The sequence below is a fragment of the Elephantulus edwardii genome, unplaced genomic scaffold (assembly GCF_000299155.1).
Source record: "Elephantulus edwardii isolate Elephantulus edwardi_28Jun2011 unplaced genomic scaffold, EleEdw1.0 scaffold00006, whole genome shotgun sequence".
Lineage (NCBI taxonomy): Eukaryota > Metazoa > Chordata > Mammalia > Macroscelidea > Macroscelididae > Elephantulus > Elephantulus edwardii.
In genome coordinates, this window is record NW_006399756.1 from 7,147,799 (window position 1) to 7,166,849 (window position 19,051).

At 50.0% G+C, this 19,051-nt stretch overlaps 1 protein-coding gene across 1 annotated transcript in view; it reads right to left on the reverse strand.

The window, feature by feature from the left end:
- LHPP (phospholysine phosphohistidine inorganic pyrophosphate phosphatase) overlaps positions 1-19,051 on the reverse strand; it is a 92,114-nt gene that overhangs the window by 53,389 nt on the left and 19,674 nt on the right. The window contains exons 4-6 of the mRNA XM_006880138.1: positions 16,043-16,106; positions 14,896-14,988; positions 2,850-2,941 (exon numbers count right to left, since the gene is read on the reverse strand). Coding sequence (XP_006880200.1) covers positions 2,850-2,941; positions 14,896-14,988; positions 16,043-16,106 — 249 coding nt within the window. The remainder of the gene's footprint in view (positions 1-2,849; positions 2,942-14,895; positions 14,989-16,042; positions 16,107-19,051) is intronic.

The following is a 19,051-nucleotide window of genomic DNA, read 5'->3' on the forward strand; positions in this document are numbered from 1 at the left end:
TAACAAAGGGCAGTCCATGCACCGAGAGTGCCATCTGGAGGAGGGAACGGGCAGTGCAGGCAAGGGCCAGCCCCAGAGAGCTGACAGGCGCTACCCCGTGTCCCGGAGCCACGGTCATCGCGGTCACGATAAGAGGCCGTTAATATGACTAGTGCATTTGTTGGGTGTAAAATATCAAGACTTCAGCACATAACGCCTGTACATGTTAGTGAGACCCTGCCTGCTGGGTGCTGGAAGCCCGGCTTTCTACACAGCAGCTCGCCAGGTGTTAGCGTGGACTGAGACCCCTAAGTGTGGTCGTGGAAAGATGCTGTAAAGCAGTGACCACGACAAAGAAGCGAGTCAGAACAGAACAGAACTCCATTTTTGTAACAAGAGAAACAATACATCCACCCACAGCTTCTCTACACGGAGGCGGTGGGCGAGCATCGGGCACCGCGACGTCCACCTCCCAGGACGAGTCCTGCAGGTGCCCACCCATGGTTTTCCTGGAATAACTCAGGGGTAACGGGGCTCTGAAGGTGCTAACCGGGCAGCACATGCCAATCGCTCACAGTGGGCTCCCGGCCACGCACAGACCCTCTCTGAAGACCCTGTGTGGAGCCAGGGCAAGGCTAGTGCCGTCTCGGTGCATGTGGAGGGAGTCCCGGGAAGGCCCTGACTCAGGCACATCTTACTGGGCAGACAAACAACACTTTCTTCCCCCAGAAGCGAAGAGCTGTCAGCAGACACAGTGTCCACTCCTCGTACTGCTCAGCTTCAGCCCTGCTCTTCCAGGGTCAGAGGTAATAAAGGGAGCCAGGAAGTCCTGAGAAGGGAGGTCTGTGTTCCACGTGGGTCTGGGGTCCTGCTCTCCAAGGGTCCAGGGGAGGGGACAGGCACCAGGCTTGCTGGTCCTCACTCACCTGTGTCCACCTGGCAGCCCATACACACAGGTTCCCAGGGTCCTCTACACCACAATCAGACTTCAAATACTTTAGGCCCATAATCTTATTAGCTTGTCCAGGACAGATGCAGCTGACCCCCTCCAGGACAGTATCACTGGCTACTATGTTTGCCAAGTGCCCCAGCATCCCCTTTGTACGATCCTGGAGCGATCCAGGACAAAGCAGGACAGCCCTCCAAGTTCTCAGACACAATCCACATCCAAATGAGATGAGTTGTCACCACAGGCAACTGTACTCCCCCACAAAGTGCCCATCAGTGACCTGCTCCAGACCAGGCTGACCTCTACCCTAGAAGATGCAGCACTATCAACACTCCGCTCCAAAGTACCCTGATCGAGACCTGTGGTCTTGGGGCCCCTCTATCACAGAGACTCCTCAGAGAACTGGAACGGCAACAGACAAGCAGAGGCGAGTGAGCAGGGGCCAAGGGCCCCACACAGTGACCTCTGTCACGGAGCAAAGGGCCTGCGGCTGCAGCTCCATCAGCCCAGGCAGCTCCCAGAACGAGCCCTGCCTTCTCCTCAGGCAACACCAGTGACCACGCAGTCCACGCGGAATGCCAGGTCCTCCCAGAATGGGAGAGCAGCACTAGACTCCAAGGTTGACATGGCCGTGACCTTGTGGAAGAAGACTGCCTCTGGGTACATTCAAACTTATAACCTTCCCTCAGCACAGACTTCTTCTGTACCGTGTACACATTCAAGCACCAGGTTTTTGTTTGATTTTTATTTTATCATTTTTTTGTCTGTGTACCATCAAATCAGATCTGACAGGTACAGGAGGAGACTGCCCCTTCTTCTACAGCACAGCATCTGGTAGATTTGAACCACACACCTCAGGGATTGCAGAGCAGCTTCCTGCCACTAGGCCACCAGAGCTCCAAGTGCCAGTTTTGTACCAAAAGCTGCTTTACCCTCAAATCAAGTCAACAATGTCAACCTGTGTGAGCTAGAACTCAAAGGGGCTGCCTTGTTTTACTGCGTCTCCACAGCTTTCTGCCTCTGACAGTGTGCAGCCTTCATTTTTTATTACCATCTCCTAGTGCAGCCCTGGTGGTCTAGAGGTAAGGAGTTGTGCTGGCAATCCAAAGGCAGGAGGTTCGAGTCCCCCAGTTGTCCCAAGGGAGGAAGCTGGGAAATCTCCTCTTGGGTGAGTCACAGCCTCTGAAAACCTGCTGGAGGGTCAGCTATGAGTCGGTTCAACCTGATAACGCATAACAACAGCAACTCTCCCAGTGGAAAATTCTTGAGTTTTCCTTTCCTAAGAGGCCCCAGCATCTGCAGCTTTTACAGCAGAACGAAAACTACGAGACTCTCAGGAGAAACCGAGGGTGAGTCATGTGCTGAGGCTGCAGAACCTTGGCCCTGCCAGTGTTTTCTTAGCCCCAACCTCTAAAGCACAAGCCACGAAGAAAAGAAAACAAGGACTGGACTTTGCACCAGTAAAACCTTTTGTGCAACATGGGACTTTCTCAAGAAAGTGATTAGCCACCCAGAACAGAAAAAAATATTTGCAAATCATATACCTCTTAAGGGTATCAGAACATACAAAATCTTCTTACAACACAGGAAATTCTCTTAAAACTCAACCATGAAGGCATCAACCCCACTCAGCTCTGGGCAGAGGGCTGGAACAGACACTTCCCCAAAGAAGAGACACAGTGGGCCAAAAGCACAGGAAAGGAGGCCAGAAAGACTTTTTAAAGTTGCTTTTTCTTCTCTCTCTGTTACAAGTCGTCGGCCAGATTTGTCATTAAAAGACAGTGAAAGATGGCAATACCTGTATACTGTTCCGGAGTTTAGATAAATAACTGCCTTGCCTTTGAAAAACCATCCAAAAGCCCGGCTGCCCGACGTGGGAGAGGTCAGACGTGAACGCGCACCCCAACCACGAGGCACTGACCTGAACTTGCCGGTCCGCACCTGCAGCGCCCGCATCCCGCACTGCTGGGCCCCGCCGACGTCGCCCACGATGTCGTCTCCGATCATGATGGCCTGTCAGGACAGTGAGAGACAGTAAGAGGGGGAGCCAGGGATCTGACTCCTGGGAGCCTCATCTTTTCTGACACAGTAAACCATTCAGTGGGGTGTTTAGAACCACTGCTGCACAAGTTCAACAAGATAATATTGTCAGCGTATTGATTAAGAGTCAGCCTTGAATATCTCTCCTGCGGTCCCCCTTGGGCTGCAGCTGTGAACAGGGGGGATGAGTGGAGTTTTGAATGAATCAGCAGACGTCACAAGGCCTTGGCGCCACCAGGACACACGGATATGGGTTTGGAGACTGTCCCATTGCGTCCTGAACATCACAGTGGGTCTGATGTTAACTAGGCTGGAATAGCCAGGTGACTGGCCCAGCCATTGGCCTGGAGAGAGCCAAGTTACTCGGCAGCTTGCAGTCTGAAAGGGTTTGCTTTCAACTGTGATGGCACATGAGAAGGACGTGAGATAGACATGCATTTGTTTCTCAGCACCTATCTCATATTTAACCACTTTCTCCATCAAGGTTAGCTTTGATTCCTTCATCTGTTCCCATGTTTCCCAGAGCACCTTCCCCAGAAACGACTCACTGCTGTCAGCAATGTCTGGCCCACAGAGAGCCTCCTCCCATCTCCAAGGCAAAAGACTGTTTTTAAGGCAAAAGGCTGTTCTCCCAGAGGGCAACCAGGAGATTGGAAATGCCCACCTTTTGGTTAACAATCCAATGTGTTATACACCAAGCCACTATGGCTGCACCCTAGTGACACAGAATTTGATTTTTGGTAGAACAAGACATAAGAGTTTTTTTAATGTAATATCCTGGTGTTTCTTTGTAAAGAAAGCCACTTATGGCTGATAAATTATTCTGGCTTTTCATTGATAAGCCTGATCAAAACCTCCTTTTAGTTTTTTTTTTAAATTGTGTGTGTGTGTACTGTCAAATCAGATCTGACTGTACAGGAGATTGTCTCGCCTTCTCCAGCAGAGCATTTGGTGGATTTGAACCACAAACCTCTGAGATTGCAGTGTAGCTTCTTGCCACTAGGCCACCAGAGCTCCCCAAAACTTCCTTTTAAAACACACTTATTCTCCCTCTCATTGACAACTCCTTTAGAAAGAAAACTTTTTAGCAAAATTCAAATTTAAAAATATACACATTATTTTTAAAAATCTGTCCATTCAAAGAAACATTATACAAATGATAAATAGTGCTAAAGGGACAAAAATAGATACAGTGAAATAGAAACTGATTATAACTTTTTTCCAGAATGAGTGATGTTGAGGGAACCTGCCAAATCCCATGGAATTTTTTCCATCTTTGCCCCTAGAAATTATCAGATCACTGAAGAAGAGCAAGAGGCAACATGGTCCTCAAAACGACAACAGCCCGAGAGCTGGCAGCACGTGGAGGGGACAGGGCAGCAGGGCCAGGCCAGGCCAGTGTCACCTGGGTGAGTCCTGGGCTCACCGAGGGATGCAGACTGGAAGGCAGCTATGCCGCTTGACCTCCGTGGGGAGTGCCGGTCACAAGCCCCAGATCTTTGACGGTCCTAGCCCTTCCCAAAAGGCTGCCTGGTCATGAGTCCATCTCTAATCAGTTTCCACATTTCTTACTTAGTACTCAAATGTTAAGCCCAATTGCTAAAATAGAGATTGCAGGTTCAAGCCCATTCTGTGGTACCGTGGAAGAAAGGTCTGAGAAACAGTTACATCAAGATTACAACCACTCCCATCAACAAAAGAATGAACAGAAAAACTAAGGTACATTCACACAATGGAATACTACACAGCACTGAAAAACAAGGAATTCATAAAATATTACACAACATGGGTGACCCTGGAGGACATTCTGCTGAGAGAAATATTTCAGTCACAAAAGGACAAATACTACATGATGCCACTATTATAAAACGGGACTGACATGGGGTTGGGAAAAAATTAAGAGGGGATACATAATGAACACTGCATTGGGACAGATGAAGGAACGAACTGTTTAAAAAGAATATATATGATTATGCGTTATTTGTGTGACAACGGTCCACAATAAGAGATGCACAGCGAAGTGGATTGGGAGAGAGGTACAGGGTGAGGGAGGAAATTATGTAACAATGAATGAATTTTTTTAAAAAAAGCAAACTGGGAAGAAAATGTGCAACAATGAATGAATGAAAAATCCAACTTTTCTGTAAACTTTCTTTATAATCACAATTTTTAAAAAAAGAAAGAAAAGGAAAAAGATGGGGGGGGGCCTCCGGTGGTCTAGTAGCAAGAAGCTGCACTGCAATCCCTGAGGTACATTGTTCGAATCCACCAGATGCTCTGCTGGAGAAGGAAGGGCAATCTCCTCCTGTACCCATCAGATCCGATTTGACGGTACACACACACAAAATAATAATTTTTTTAAAAAAAAGACTGCAGCCAGTAAAGCCGCAGGAGCAGTTCTCACCTGGACACCAGGCATCACCAGGCGTTGTCACCGACTCCAGAGTAAAGCATTTGCCGTAGTTTTCCCTGCTGCCAGAGGCTCCAAGGCCTATCTCACTGGAAGGTTCCTTTTAAATATGAGGAGGCTTCCAACGATCACAAGGAGTCCTGCTAGCTCGGTGGTTGTAAAGGGTGAGCCCACCAGCCACTCTTTGGAAAGCCCTGGCGCCTGTCACCTGAGCCTGTGAAGTCCTTTGGGGCAGTTCTCGGCAACCTGAGGTCAGTGAGTGTGAATCCATTCACCAAACCACCTCACCTCAGTGCCACTGGGGGCACTACCTCAGAGCAGACGCCCCTGGTGGGTTTTCAGAGGCTGTAAACCACACAAAAGGAGACTGTCCACCTTGCTCCCTTGGAGAAGCTGGTGGATTTGAACCGCCTGCCTTTGGGTTGGCAGGACAACTCCTTACCCCAGGTCGCTCGAGCTCCCTGAAGGCACACAGCAACAGCCATTATTTCAAGTCACGGTGAGCACTTTCCGTGATTCTGGGGAAAGAACATCACACACACACACACAGAGCAGCGGAGCTTGGTCCCCTCCCAGAGCATCCTGGGCTGGCCGGTGGGGCGATGGGCTCCCGGGAATCTGAAGCCTTGCAGGAACAGCCAATCAAGGCACACAGTTATTGGAACCCCGGAAGCTATGCATGAGGGGGATGTGGGATGATGAGGAGGGGTGGGGAGCTGGGGACCCAGGCCAGCGGAGCAGCTGCCCGGGGCAGTGATGCCTGTCCGGCCAGCCTGTGGCCTCCACACACCGAAATGCACGCACGTCCCTTGGGACGCTGCAGATTTACTGTCGGTGAAGGGCAATAATCACGCCCGGAGGAGCAATTATTGCCAAATCATTTAGGATTTAAAAAATCATTGGCAAGAAGATCGAGGTCAGGAGGTGCTCTGTCGGGGGAATAACAAACTCTACCTGTCAGGCCTGGGGCTCACTTCCGTGCCGAGTGCAATGAGGGGGAGGACAGGACACGGGGCGTGGGGCCGCAGGGCTGCACCCCAGACAAGGCCGGAATCAGGAAGCTGCAGGGGGGCTCTGCAGTGGCCAAAGGACGTTCTGGGCTGTGGGTTCAGAACCCAGGCTCACTCTCCTTAAATACCCACAAGTCTCCTCAGCTTCCTCTTCTGGGGCTTCCCAACAAAGCCCACATGTCCACTCACTGTCCTTGCTGCCCCGGGACCACGGGGAGAAGCTGTCCCCTCCTCACAGGACGGTCCCGAGGGAGGTGAAGCCTCGACCTCTGCCTGAGTGTACCCCACATACCTGGGTGGGGGTCAGGCCCTGCTTTCCAGGCTCTGACATACCCCAGGCTTCTGCAGATACCTGGGGCTGCCTTCTTGCAGCATACTGTCCCCCTGGCCTGACACAGTCATGAAGAGCTACACCAGCCCGGCTAACCCTAAACACCACTCTCTTTTTCTTTCTTTCTTTTTTTTTTTAAGACAACACACATTTATTGTCTCACACATTTGGATTCAGAAGTCTGAGGTAAGTTTTAAGGGGCTAAAACCAAAGTGTCAGATGTTTCTTCTGCAGGCTTCCAGAGAACTATTTACTTATCTTTCCCAATTTTTTGGGATTGCCTGCCTGCCTGTCTCTAGACTCGGCGTTGAGGAACACCACTCTCATAGTAATTTTTCACTGTGGCTGGAAGACCAGCGCCTTTAAGGATGTGGGGAAATCAGGCTTTATAAGGATGCTGGGTGGTGTAAACCAGTTTGCGCACAAACGGCTATTAACGGAAAGGTTGGTGGTCTGAACTCGCTCAGTCACTGATGCAGCGCACGGATTAACATTCACAGCTAGGCTGCTCTCACAGAATGAACTGTATCCTCCCAAAACATATCAAACTTCAGGCTGCTAACTGAAAAGCCGGTGGTTCGAATACACCAGCCACTTTAAGGAGAATGAGGAAATAGGTGCTACGAAGATGACAGGACCAGAGTCAGAGCCAGGATGGCACAGCCGTACCAGTGCCGCAGGTACGTAGGCTCTACCTACTGACAGGATCCTGCTTGAAAATAGAAGTTAGTTTTGTTAACAATAACACATTAGGATAGGATGTTTTCTATAGTTTTTAGAACTTCTGAGTTCTAAAAAGATCAGAATACACACACAGACACACTTGGGAGAAGACAGATGCCTGGGACAGAGTCTAGAATCTAAAGAGACTAAATACTTGGGGTTCCTGACAGGAAGGAATCGGCATGACTGAGACCTGGATTTGAATCCATTGATTTCTCCAACCTAAAAACACTGACATCCAAGAAAACCTTGTGGAGTAATTCTAGCTGCAAGCCAGGGAGTGGCTGAGTCAGAAGCTACTCAAAGGCAATGGTTCTGTAAACATTCACACAGCTGTGAGGAAAGGTGAATTGCTACAATGTTCCTGAAATACCAATCAGCATTGTGTATCAAACCCTCAGAGTTACAGGCTAGGACTCTAAGCAGATCTGTTAAGGAAATTGACTGGAAACCTACAAAAGGATGTAGAGACAAGGATGCTTGCTGAGGGGACACACAGGACAGGAAGCAATCTACCTTCCATTGCAGGGGACAGTAACCAACATGTGGTCTCTGCCTCAGAGACAAGCAGCCAGGAATGATACTTTTAACGTCACATTTAGGCACAAAAGAAGCTGTTGCCAGTGGACTACAAAGCAGGTTTCAAATACAAAATACAGTTCCATCCCAATTCTTTATTTTTAAACATATACATAGGGAGCTCTGGTGTCCTAGATGTAAAGATTTGTGTTACTGACTCAGAGGCACTAGGTTCAAATCCACCAACTGCTCCACAGTGGAAAGATATGTAATTTTCTGCCGTGCAATTTACTGCCTCTGAAAACGTGCTGGAGGGTCAGCTATGACTTGGTTCTGACTTGTTGTTCTGTACCATCGAGTCAGAACTGACCCACAGCCAACCTTCCAGCGGTTTTCAGAGGCAGTTAATTGCACGGAAGGAAGAGTGCCCATTTTCCTCTCACGGAGCAGCTGGTGAATTCGAACCACATAGCTTTGTGTTGTCAATGCAACTCTTTACCAATACACCATGTCCACTGGTTCCAATCAGACAGCATATAACAACATTTATATAAATGCTAGGGGAAAAGGGCAGCATGGTCAACGGTGAGACTGTATGATGTAGGCTAGTGGAGTAACGAGGTTCTCATTTTCTTCCTGTATGATCCCTAATTTTCCTAACTTATGTTCCTTCAATTAATGTACATAATTGCTTCATAATCAGGTATTAGTAATAGGGATCTAACACCTGTTCCGATGAGAAAGAAATAACAACTGAGAAAGGTTTTATGAAAAACTCATTTAAAGACCCCTAGGGTAGCTCTGGAGCCGAGTTCCTGAGGGTCAGGTCAGACGGGCAGGGGCAGTTCACAGCATCTGAGACAGGTCTTCGGGCATCTGGGCTACTTGAAACCAGAGCTGCTGCTGGAGACATCAATCCACAGACATCGGGAGAAGTCGAGTTATTTTTGGTTGTCACACATTGGGGGGAGGATGTTGAGGGGAGTGGGGACACCCAGTGTCCAGCGCGGGTACGCTGTACATCCTACAATGTACAGGACAGCCCCACACTGGCTTGTCCAGCCCCAAATGCCCACCGTGCAGAGGGGCTGAGACCTGCTTTAAGCCTCCAACAGAACTCCAAGTGTCACCACAGAGATGAGGGTAAGAGTCTCATGAAATGACTCACTCTGAGGGTCTAGGTGTGCTGCCACACATGGTCCTTCAGCCCCAAGCCTCGGGCTTCTGACCTGGGAAATGGGCCCTCCAACCCCAGGCTTCTCTGCCCCTGTGCATCAGCTGGGATGTTAACTGAAGAGGAATCTGCAGAGCCTCATTCTCCTGAAATCCACGCCTTCTGCAGCAGCCAGACAAGCATCTTAGATGGTGGGGAACTGTCAGACCCGGCACATCTCTGAGGCTTCAGTACAGAGCTCATAATCACCCACCAAGGCAGAAAGCTTAAAGCTGGCGGCGGAGGTTATTTCTAGAAAGAACTTTTAAGGTTTGCTCTTTATTATGAAGTCCAGACAGGGCCGGGTTCGCTACATTTTAGATCTCTAACCTATCACAGCCACACCGGCCATCTGCCCTTTTGAGGCGAGGCAGGAAAGGTTGAAGACAATTGAACGGGGTGGGGGTGGGAGGCTTCTACCTGCCTCCAGCACAGCCTGGAAGCTCAGGGGCAGTGCAAGCACAGGGGGACCCTGGGAAGAGGCTGTCATCCAGGGACCAGACAGGCAACGGCTTATCGATCACAGCAGCTTAGGGTACTCCAGGCCAGCACAGCCTGGCACCAGCAGCAGCTCGCAAGCTCCTCAGCGGCGTTTTTCATTAAAAACAGAGAAGCCAGAGCGGGGAGTTATTACCTGCTGCACAAGACGCAGCTCCTCGGGAACGGCCTTATCTTGAAATTGCGCTGTAAAATGTCTGCACGTGCTGAGGCTCGGGACGTTAATGAACGTTTAAGGAAAACGGGGGTGGGGTGTCTGGGGAAGGGAAGAGGAATATACAACTGCTGTTCAAGTCCCTGTCAGAAAAAAGACAGAAGTACCATGCCAGGGAGCAGAAGGGGATGGTGACGAGGGAAGACAAGGAGACCCAGCTCTGCCCCAGAAACTCTGAGCAAGAAGACATAATGCCCTCCCTCCATGGGGACACAGGACGCTCCAGAGGCTCTGGGCAGCCACTGCGGCCAGCAGACATGAAGAACAGCTGGGGACCAGAGAGTACCTGCTGCAGGACCCCATGCCACACACGCCCCAGGCGACAGACCCAGACCTCATGCCACACATGCCCCAGGTGAGGAGACAGACCCAGACCTTACACCACACACGCCCCAGGTGACAGACCCAGACTTTGTACCACACACGGCCCAGGTAACAGACCCAGGTGAACCAGACCTGGGCCCCACCACAGCCCTGGGCTCGGATCTGAGGGCCAAGAGTGGGAAGGGCAGTTTCTCAACTAGGATGTAGGAGATATCAACTGTGGAAAGAACTGGAAATGCCGAATAGAAAGGCGACAGGTCACTCTTGTTGTTAGCTGCCAGCTAATCACATCCACCACTGCCCCTGAGAACCGCCCCCGGCCCAGAGACTCCAACATGGCCAAACCATCTGACGGGACACCCAGACAGTCGGCCCTCCCTGCTCCTCTTGCCTGAGCAGGGGCACCTTTCTGGTTTTGTTTTTCAGGGGGAAGATGTTTGTTTGAAGTAGTCAGCACCACATTGCTAATATGATTACTTCTGGATAATTCTTTTTTTCACTTTTCTGCTTGTATGGTTTAAATTCTGCTTTTAGGCCCACTCTAACAGTGGCAATATTGCCTCAATGCTGTAACAAATTACTCTCTGCTCACTGTGCTACAGAACTGAGGAAGCGCGGACATGGCAATGACCGCCAAGAGCTAGCCTAATAATCACCTAAGGTCAGCTGATAACAGGGCGGAGGACGTCAGAGAGGAACCTGTGCCTTACTGACCGTGGAAAGGAGCCCCGTGCTTTAGTAATTAAGGAGATCATCATCACAACTAACTGTGGAAGGCGTGGTGATGAATCAGAGTTCCAGAACACTTAACTGTCTTCATGCAGAATTTATATAGAGACCAAGAAGCAGCCATTCAAACAGAACCAGGGGATAATTGTTACGTGCCGTCAAATCCCCTGCAACTCAGAGCGACCAACCCTATTTACAAGAACCCTACACCCTGTTCTATCCTGTGCAAACCTTACTGTCTCTGACACACCTTCACTGAATCAATCCATCTCATCGAGGGTCTTCCTCTCCTGCACTGTCCCTCCACCCTCCAAAACATGACGTCCCTCTCCAAGGACTTGTCCCTCCTTGCAACATGCCCAAAGTATGTCAGACGAAGCTTCAGAATCCTTGCCTCCAAAGAGCAGCCAGGCTTCACTCTCTCCAGGATGAATCTGTTCATTTTCTTAGCAGTCCATGGTATATTCAACACTATTCTCCAGCACCACAGCTCAAAGGCATCAATTCCTTTCTATCAACAGGAGGGACTGACAGTGTCCATAACAGGAGGGACCCACAATGTCCACAACAGGATGGACAGACAGTCTCCACAACAAGAAGGCTTCACAATGTCCAACAATGGGCTCAAACAGCAAGGCCTGTGGGGAGGGAACAGGACTGGGCAGTGTTTCCTTCTGCTCCACACAGAGTCGCTATGGGGCACCAGACAACAGACGTTTGTCTGGGACTTCCTTTCGGAATCGTGCCTCAGGAGAACGGACAGTTGGCGAGAGACGTTGTCATGTATAAAACCACCGTAGAAAATAAATGAAGAAGTGACAGGACTGAATCATCACCATCTAAGACTCTGGATGAGTTAAGGAGTTAGGCAACAATCTTTAGCAGCTGTCGACATAACCAACGGAGAGACGATGGGACACTGTCCTCATGCTGGCGAAGCCCTCACCTCTGCAAAGACTGGCCGTGCGCCTCACCCGACTACCAACATCCAGGCAACAGGCCAGAGGAACATCACAGGGCGTGATGAGGTACAGATGATAAATCCACACCAGAAGGAACACTAAGCATACATATCCCAGCTGCTTCTTAAAAAAAGGTCAAGGGGAAACAGACAAGAGCTGGAGGAGGGGTTTCATTCAACTTGGACTCACTAGCAACATGCATGGAAACTGAAATGAAGACATCAAAAGACAGGTTGCACTGAGAAAATCTTCTGTCCAGGACCTCCTTAGCATTCTCAAAGAAAAGGATTATCAGTTTAAAAACCAAGATGTGCCTGACCCCTGCTGTGCTACTTTCAAGCACTTCATATGACTGTAAAAGTTGGACAATGAATGAAGATCACTGAGAAAAGGAAGAACAAAAAATACTTGAGAATTGTTTTAACCAATCACAGTCAGAGACCTCATTTGGGTCTTAATTAAAGCAACTTGTAAACTATGGTTGTTAGGTGCCATCGAGTTGACCATAACTCGGGGTGACCCTATGAACCCCGGATCTGACCCCTGCCCTGTCCTGTGCTGTCTGTACCTTTTCTGACACACTTGAGCCCACTGCCCCCGCCCCACTACAGTCATTGTGTCAATCCATCTTGTCAGAGTTCTCCTTTTGAAACAGTAATCTTAAATCATTTCTAAGATAACCAGGATCATGTGAACCAGGACTGGCTACAGGATGATATTAAGGAGCAACTGCTAATTTTATTTAGAGGAAATTATAAATGATCACAGAGTTTTTAAAAAATAATCCTACCTTCAGAAAGAAACAGAAATGCTCACAGATGACATAACACGGTTCTGGAATCAGAGTCAAAATAACTGAGGGGAGAAGAGTGGGTGAGATGAGCCAGCAGCAGGAAGGGCCTCCCCAGGACCAAGAAGAACCAGTGAAGGAGTAAGTCTAGAACAGAAGGCAGGGCCATGAGGCCAGGCTGGCCTAGGCACAGAGCCTGAGGAAGGGTGCAAACCCAGAGCAACCATGGGCCAGTGCTAGGGCAGCGTTTCTTCTGACGAGAATCATCAGTGGAGGGAAGGACAGGCGGGAAGGGGACCTGTCCGCAGCATCACGGTCCTCTCTCACAAGACACAGAATTACAAAGGGACAAGCAGTAACAGCCCAGGGAGGGAGCTGGCCACCACACCTCACCCTGTTAGCAGTTACATCACAAGGAACGGGACAAGACAGCATCGGGGCCTCCCGACAGGACACACTGGCAGCAGAGTGACAGCAGTTTAGGGATTTCCGCTAAAAACATGCATCATTTGCATTAAATCACACAGAAACAGCAGGGAAAAACCAAGGGGCTTGTCCAAGGATGACGGGCGAGTGAGCCCCACCCACGAGCTGCCGTGGAGTCACCGGCCTCACACAGCCGCATGTGTCAGAGCGGAGCTGCTCTGCACGTTGACTCTACTGTAGAAGCAGGTCACCAGGTCTTTCTTCCAGGTGTCTCTGGGTAACCTTGGGCCTCTGTCCTTTCGGTCAGCAGCTTCATGCTTCAACACTTGCATCACCACTGGCTGTTACTCTTACAAGAAGACTGGGGGACCATTCCAGAGAGGACTGGGGGACCACTCCAGAGGGAAGCACTGGGGGGACATGACTAACACAGAGAAGGACGTGAGTGGGATGGTGAATGAAGTCTCTTGATTCGTTCAGAGCACTGCATCAATGTTGCTTCCTGATTCGAGTCCTTCTCTGGAATTATGTGTAAGGTAACATTTCATCTCACTCCCTTTGCGCATATTTTTAGGAGGAAACTTTCCTGGGAAAGGGATATCATGTGAGGAAAGGGAGAGGGTCAGCAAACGAGTGGACGCCCCTCAGTGAGATGGACTCACACAGAGAAGGCCACACTGACTTGAGCAGGACGGAAGGACGGATCCTGAGGACAGCGCAGCGCGGGGCGAGGTCCAGATCATAGTCAGAGTCAGTGGCGTCTAACAACAGAAACGTACCATTTGAGGAAGCTTGGTGCGTGGAAATCTCTGTACTATCTTCTATAATTTTTTAACATGATTTAAGTTTAGGGGAGCTCTGGTGGCTTAGTGGCAAGAAGCTGCACTGCAATCCCAGAAGTGTGCGGTTCAAATCCACCAGATGCTCTGCTGGAGAAGGAGGGGTAATCTCCTCCTGTACCAGTCAGATCTGATTTGAGGGTACACACACACACACAAATAATAAAAAATAAAATTTACAAAAAATATGATTTAAGTTTACAAAACTAGGTGGTTTTCCCTGTAGTCATTCGTAGTCATTTTATTTTATGACAGTAGTTACAATGCTCACGCTCAACTATTCCCACTCTTCCCGCTCCCTCCCTGTGATTCTAACTTCCGTTAATCCTCCTCACCTACTCCTTACTGCCTTCTCTCTGTCCCTGGCCAAATGATGCCCTCTGGATGGGTGATTGTTTCAAGAAGTGAGTGCCTCCCTGCTTAGCCACCAAACTGGTTAGTGACCAATCACTTTAATCAGTGCACCACTCAAAGCCCAAACCCAATGTTACCAAGTTGGTTCTGATGTGCTGGGACCCTCCAGCAGGATTCTGAGGCTACAAACATTTATGGCTAGAAATTTTCTATCTTTCTCCAAAGAGCAGCTGGTGGATTCAAACAGCTGGCCTCTCAGTTAAATACACGACACACGACACCACCAGGGCTCCTTTATCACATCCACAGACTTGCACATCCTCTATTTCCAGTGAAGGAGCAAAAAAGTAACTCAGAAAAAGCCAAAGTTATTTCCACCTCTGCCTTTTATAAATTATTTCATGAATGAAACACATAGGTGGCCCTATTTGCTGTCTTTCCCCCCCTTTTCAGACAAATCAGCTTTCACAAGAGGTCTGAGCAGAGAGCCTGCAAGCCCTCTTCAAGCACCAGAACCCTCAGCCCCAGCGCTGTGGGCTTCCTGGCTCACCCCTGCTTGTGCCCACCACCCACAGCGGCCCGTACCTGGTGCGCTTCCACACCCAGCTCCTGCAGGGCCAGTTTGAAGTACTCAGGAGACGGCTTCCCCACCACTTCTGCTTCGATGCCACAGGCGTACTGGGGACAGAGAAGGACAGGTGTGGGTCTGGGGCTGTGGTGTAGGAACACCCCCTTTCTGGGTGAAGGAAGCAAACCAAAGTCTTCTGTGGTCAAAGTGACAGCAACTCAGTAACACCACGTGTTACAGAGCAGAAGTGCAGCCCAGGCTATTCTGGCTACTGAAGGATGCTTTGGGTGATGAAGACTGACTATTCCATGGACGGCCAGAAGGGGTACAGTCACAGAGCTCCTGGGAGTGAGGGGCTAGACGTCTTCCCAGGTCCTCTGGCCTGTTCTCAAGAGGGACCAGTCCCTGGAGAAGGACATCATGCTCGGCAAATAGAGTCGTCGGAAAAGAGGAAGACCCTCCCCCAGATGGACTGACGGCGTGGCTACCACCACGGGCCCAGCCCAGGAGTGACCGTGAGTTGGGGCAGGATGGGTGGCGGTCACTGTTGTGCACGTGGGTCCACGTGAGTCAGGACAGACTCGATGGCATCTCAGAGCAGCGATCTTGATGGAAGCACAGGCCGGGGATGCGTCGGGGCAAAGCTAATGGGCCCCAGACTATGCTCTGACATTGTCCCCCCACCCCACCAAGACAGGCTCTGCCCTGCCCGCCCTCCAGCTCCATCACTAGGAAGTGTCCTGGGCACCACTGCCCTTCAGGCCCTGGCCCCACGAGGGAAATCGTGCAGCAGTGTAGACGGGAGTGGGCATGAGACTAGCCTGGGCAGAAGCCCTGGTCGGGGGAGGCGACGGGACAGACATGGGCAGGAGACCACTGTGGAAAGTGAAGGTGGATCGAGAAGCCATTCAGGGAGGTTGGGTCCAGCCTGAGAGTCTGTGACGAGCAGGAAAGGTAATGACCACAGACATGGAATTCTTGGTGGACAAGGGGGGAAGGGGGCAGAGAGGAGCCCGTCCGGAGAAGAGGAAGCTCCCGCTCATGTACCAGAGAGAACGCCTTCCTTTGGGTCCCTGAGAGTCACTCTGTGACCTGTAAGACTGGAAATGCCCAGGAGGCACCAGAAGGTCTGCATACGTCAGACCACCCCGGGGCACCACTTACCTCCAGGGCCTTCATGTAGGGGCCAATGTCCAGCATCAGGCCCGAGGTCTCCTTGTAGTAGCGTCTAGAAAGAGAAGGAAGGGACAAGACTGGCATGAGCCTCGGGCCTGTCACAAGTCGAAACACAGGTAGTGGCATCAGGGGACTCAGCTGCGTCACCAAAAGGGGTCAGTCCAGGCACCAAGCTGACAACAACCCCTGATGGTCAGCACACGGAGCTTAGCAAGTGGCCACCCTGCTGGGCAGAGAGGGGCACACCTGCCTGCAGCCAGCCCCTGGGGAACCTACCACGGTGACTAGCGGGGGCCAGTGAGACAGATGTTAGCAGGCGCTAACACAGAGGGAGGTGCGTGTTCTGGGTCCTGGGAAGGTGCAGCAGCCCAAAAAGCACACGGTTCACCGCGATCACTAATCATTAACCCCCAACTACTGCCAGCAGAAGAAAGTTCCATTAGTTCCACAGCGCCCTGCCCGGTGTGGAGCCAGCCTCGGGAGGACCAGGTGTTTGTAGGAAAAGACGCTGCCTTCTCCTCACCGTTTGGGAAGCTGGAGGAGCTCAGAGCACAGTGGGGACACCCCCCCCCCCCGGGACACGGTCACTTCTGTGGATGCTGCGCCACTGCCTGCTGGTCTGCCCTGGACATGTGTCTGAAACCCCGTGGACACAGCTCAGCTCGGACATACATGGGGCCATGGAGAGACCCATCGGGCTGGGCTGGTTTTGTATCCACAATGCTGGTACCAAATCCATCTATTATTGTTCACCTAATAATAATAATAATATAATAATAATAATAATTGTTATTATAATAATAATTGTTATTATTATTACTATTATTCGTAGTAGTAGTAGTAGTAGTATTGCTACTATTATTATTATTACTACTCATAGTGACTCATAGGGTCGCTATGAGTTGCAACAGACTCAACGGCACATAACAACTACTACTACTACTACTACTACTACTACTACTACTACCACTACTACTACTACTACTATTACTACTACCACTACTACTACTACCACTACTACCACTACCACTACCACTACTACCACTACTACTACTACTACCACTACTACTACTACCACCACTACTACTACCACTACCACCACTACTACTACCACTACTACCACTACTACTACTACCACCACTACTACTACCACTACCACTACTACTACTACTACTACCACTACTATTATTATTATTATTATTATTATTATTATTATTCTACCATCATTTCTACGTGATACACAGACATCTCCAGGGCGGGCTTTCCATCATGGGGACATACTGTGACTCTCCCATCACCCCCACTGATACACACAGGTTACTTCTGATTTCCCATCACAGGCGATGTGGGAAACAGCTCCATGCCTGGAAAGTCCTTGGTCATTCACAAGTGCATCTTTTTGAGGACCTTGATCTATACTTCTGGGAAAGCAGGGTGGGTTTATGTTATCAGCCGAAACAACATTAGCATCTTAGAATTCCGGATGCTGGGAGCCTCTGATGGGCCTTTCTCAGTGTTGCTGGCCTGGCTGGAGGCCTGGGGTCACCTCCGTGGAAGTGCTGTCCAGCTCCGATGCTGCTGGTGATAGGAGTCACAGCCTCTGTCCCCTGAGCATGGCCAGCTGTGTGAGGAGCCCAGGGGGACTTTAGATCTGACCACTGGCCATCGCCAAGCACTTTATATACAGTGCAGCCTCATTTTAGCAAAGTTCACAGATGATGGTTTTTGCTGTTGTTGTTGTCAGGTGTCGTCAAGTATGACTCACGGCGACCCTGTGAACAACAGATCTGAACACTGTGTTATCCGGTGTCGTTCTCTTCATCTCTGACACACTTGAGTCCACTGCCTCAGACACTGTGTCAATCCATCTCGCTGGGGGTCTTTCTTTCACTGACCCCCCACCTTTCCAAGCATGATGTCCCACAATCTGAAGGCTTGTAGCAAATGTGTGTTGAACGAATCTACCAGCACCACCTTCCCAACCGCATGTGTTCACTCATGTCTGTGTCATGTCTTGATTATCCTCACAGTAATTCACACCTTTCCATCATGCTGTTGCACACTTAACAGGCGAGAGTACAAGGTAGCTGTGACTTGTATATGCACTGGGAAGTAAAACACCTCCCTGGGCTCCTTTTATGGGGATGTTTGCTTTTTTTGCGCGGGTTGAACTGAGCCCACGCTGCCTCAGAGGCTGGCCTGTGCTGCTGGCTCGGCTCTGACTCACACGCTGTGCTTCTCTGCCGGGAACTAAAGCTCAAGGAAGCACAGGAAACCGTGGGCCCCACTTGTAAGAGCCTGACAGGGCTGAGCCTGCCCTGTCCCCTCTATCTTATATTCCAGAGCAGGTGGTCGATTCACACCTGATCTTAAATGATTTTCTATGCCCGAGCTGAAAAATTGAAAGATTTTACACAAAGTTCCAGATTCCTGGATTCTTCTGGAAAACCAGCACATCTATCTGACAGTTCTGTGCCCCAGCTTCTCGCTGGCAAAGCAACTTAGTGTTGCTGTTCCCGGCAGCTTGAGTTCACCGCAGACCCCACCACCCGCTACAGTCCCCTTTCCTAAGCTTCAGGATCAGGTGCCCTCTAATCCTCATTAGGCTGTTTTTCTCATGAGAGAGAAAGATTTCTCTGTAGCTCTGTCTGTAAAAAAGTGGCCAAACCAAAAGGTTTCAAGGAAAAGGAAAAGGGATGTGTTTGTTTAAGACGTAAAAATATTTTAGTGTTTGTCATGTATGTAAACCGTGTCTCCCTGCACAAGAGAGTGAGGCACACCCCACCTGTGTCTGCCCATGATGCAGTCTGCTGTGACTGATGAGGTTTCAACTGCCTGTATGTTTGGAAGTAGATCGCCAGGCCATTCTTTCTAGTCTTAGTCTAGAAGCAGCGTTGATGGCCTGCAAGCCTCTGGGGGATGACTGGTGGTCGTTCAAAAGTAATGAACACGAATCCACAACTGTGGCAGGAAAGAGAATCCTACCACCAAGGCCCC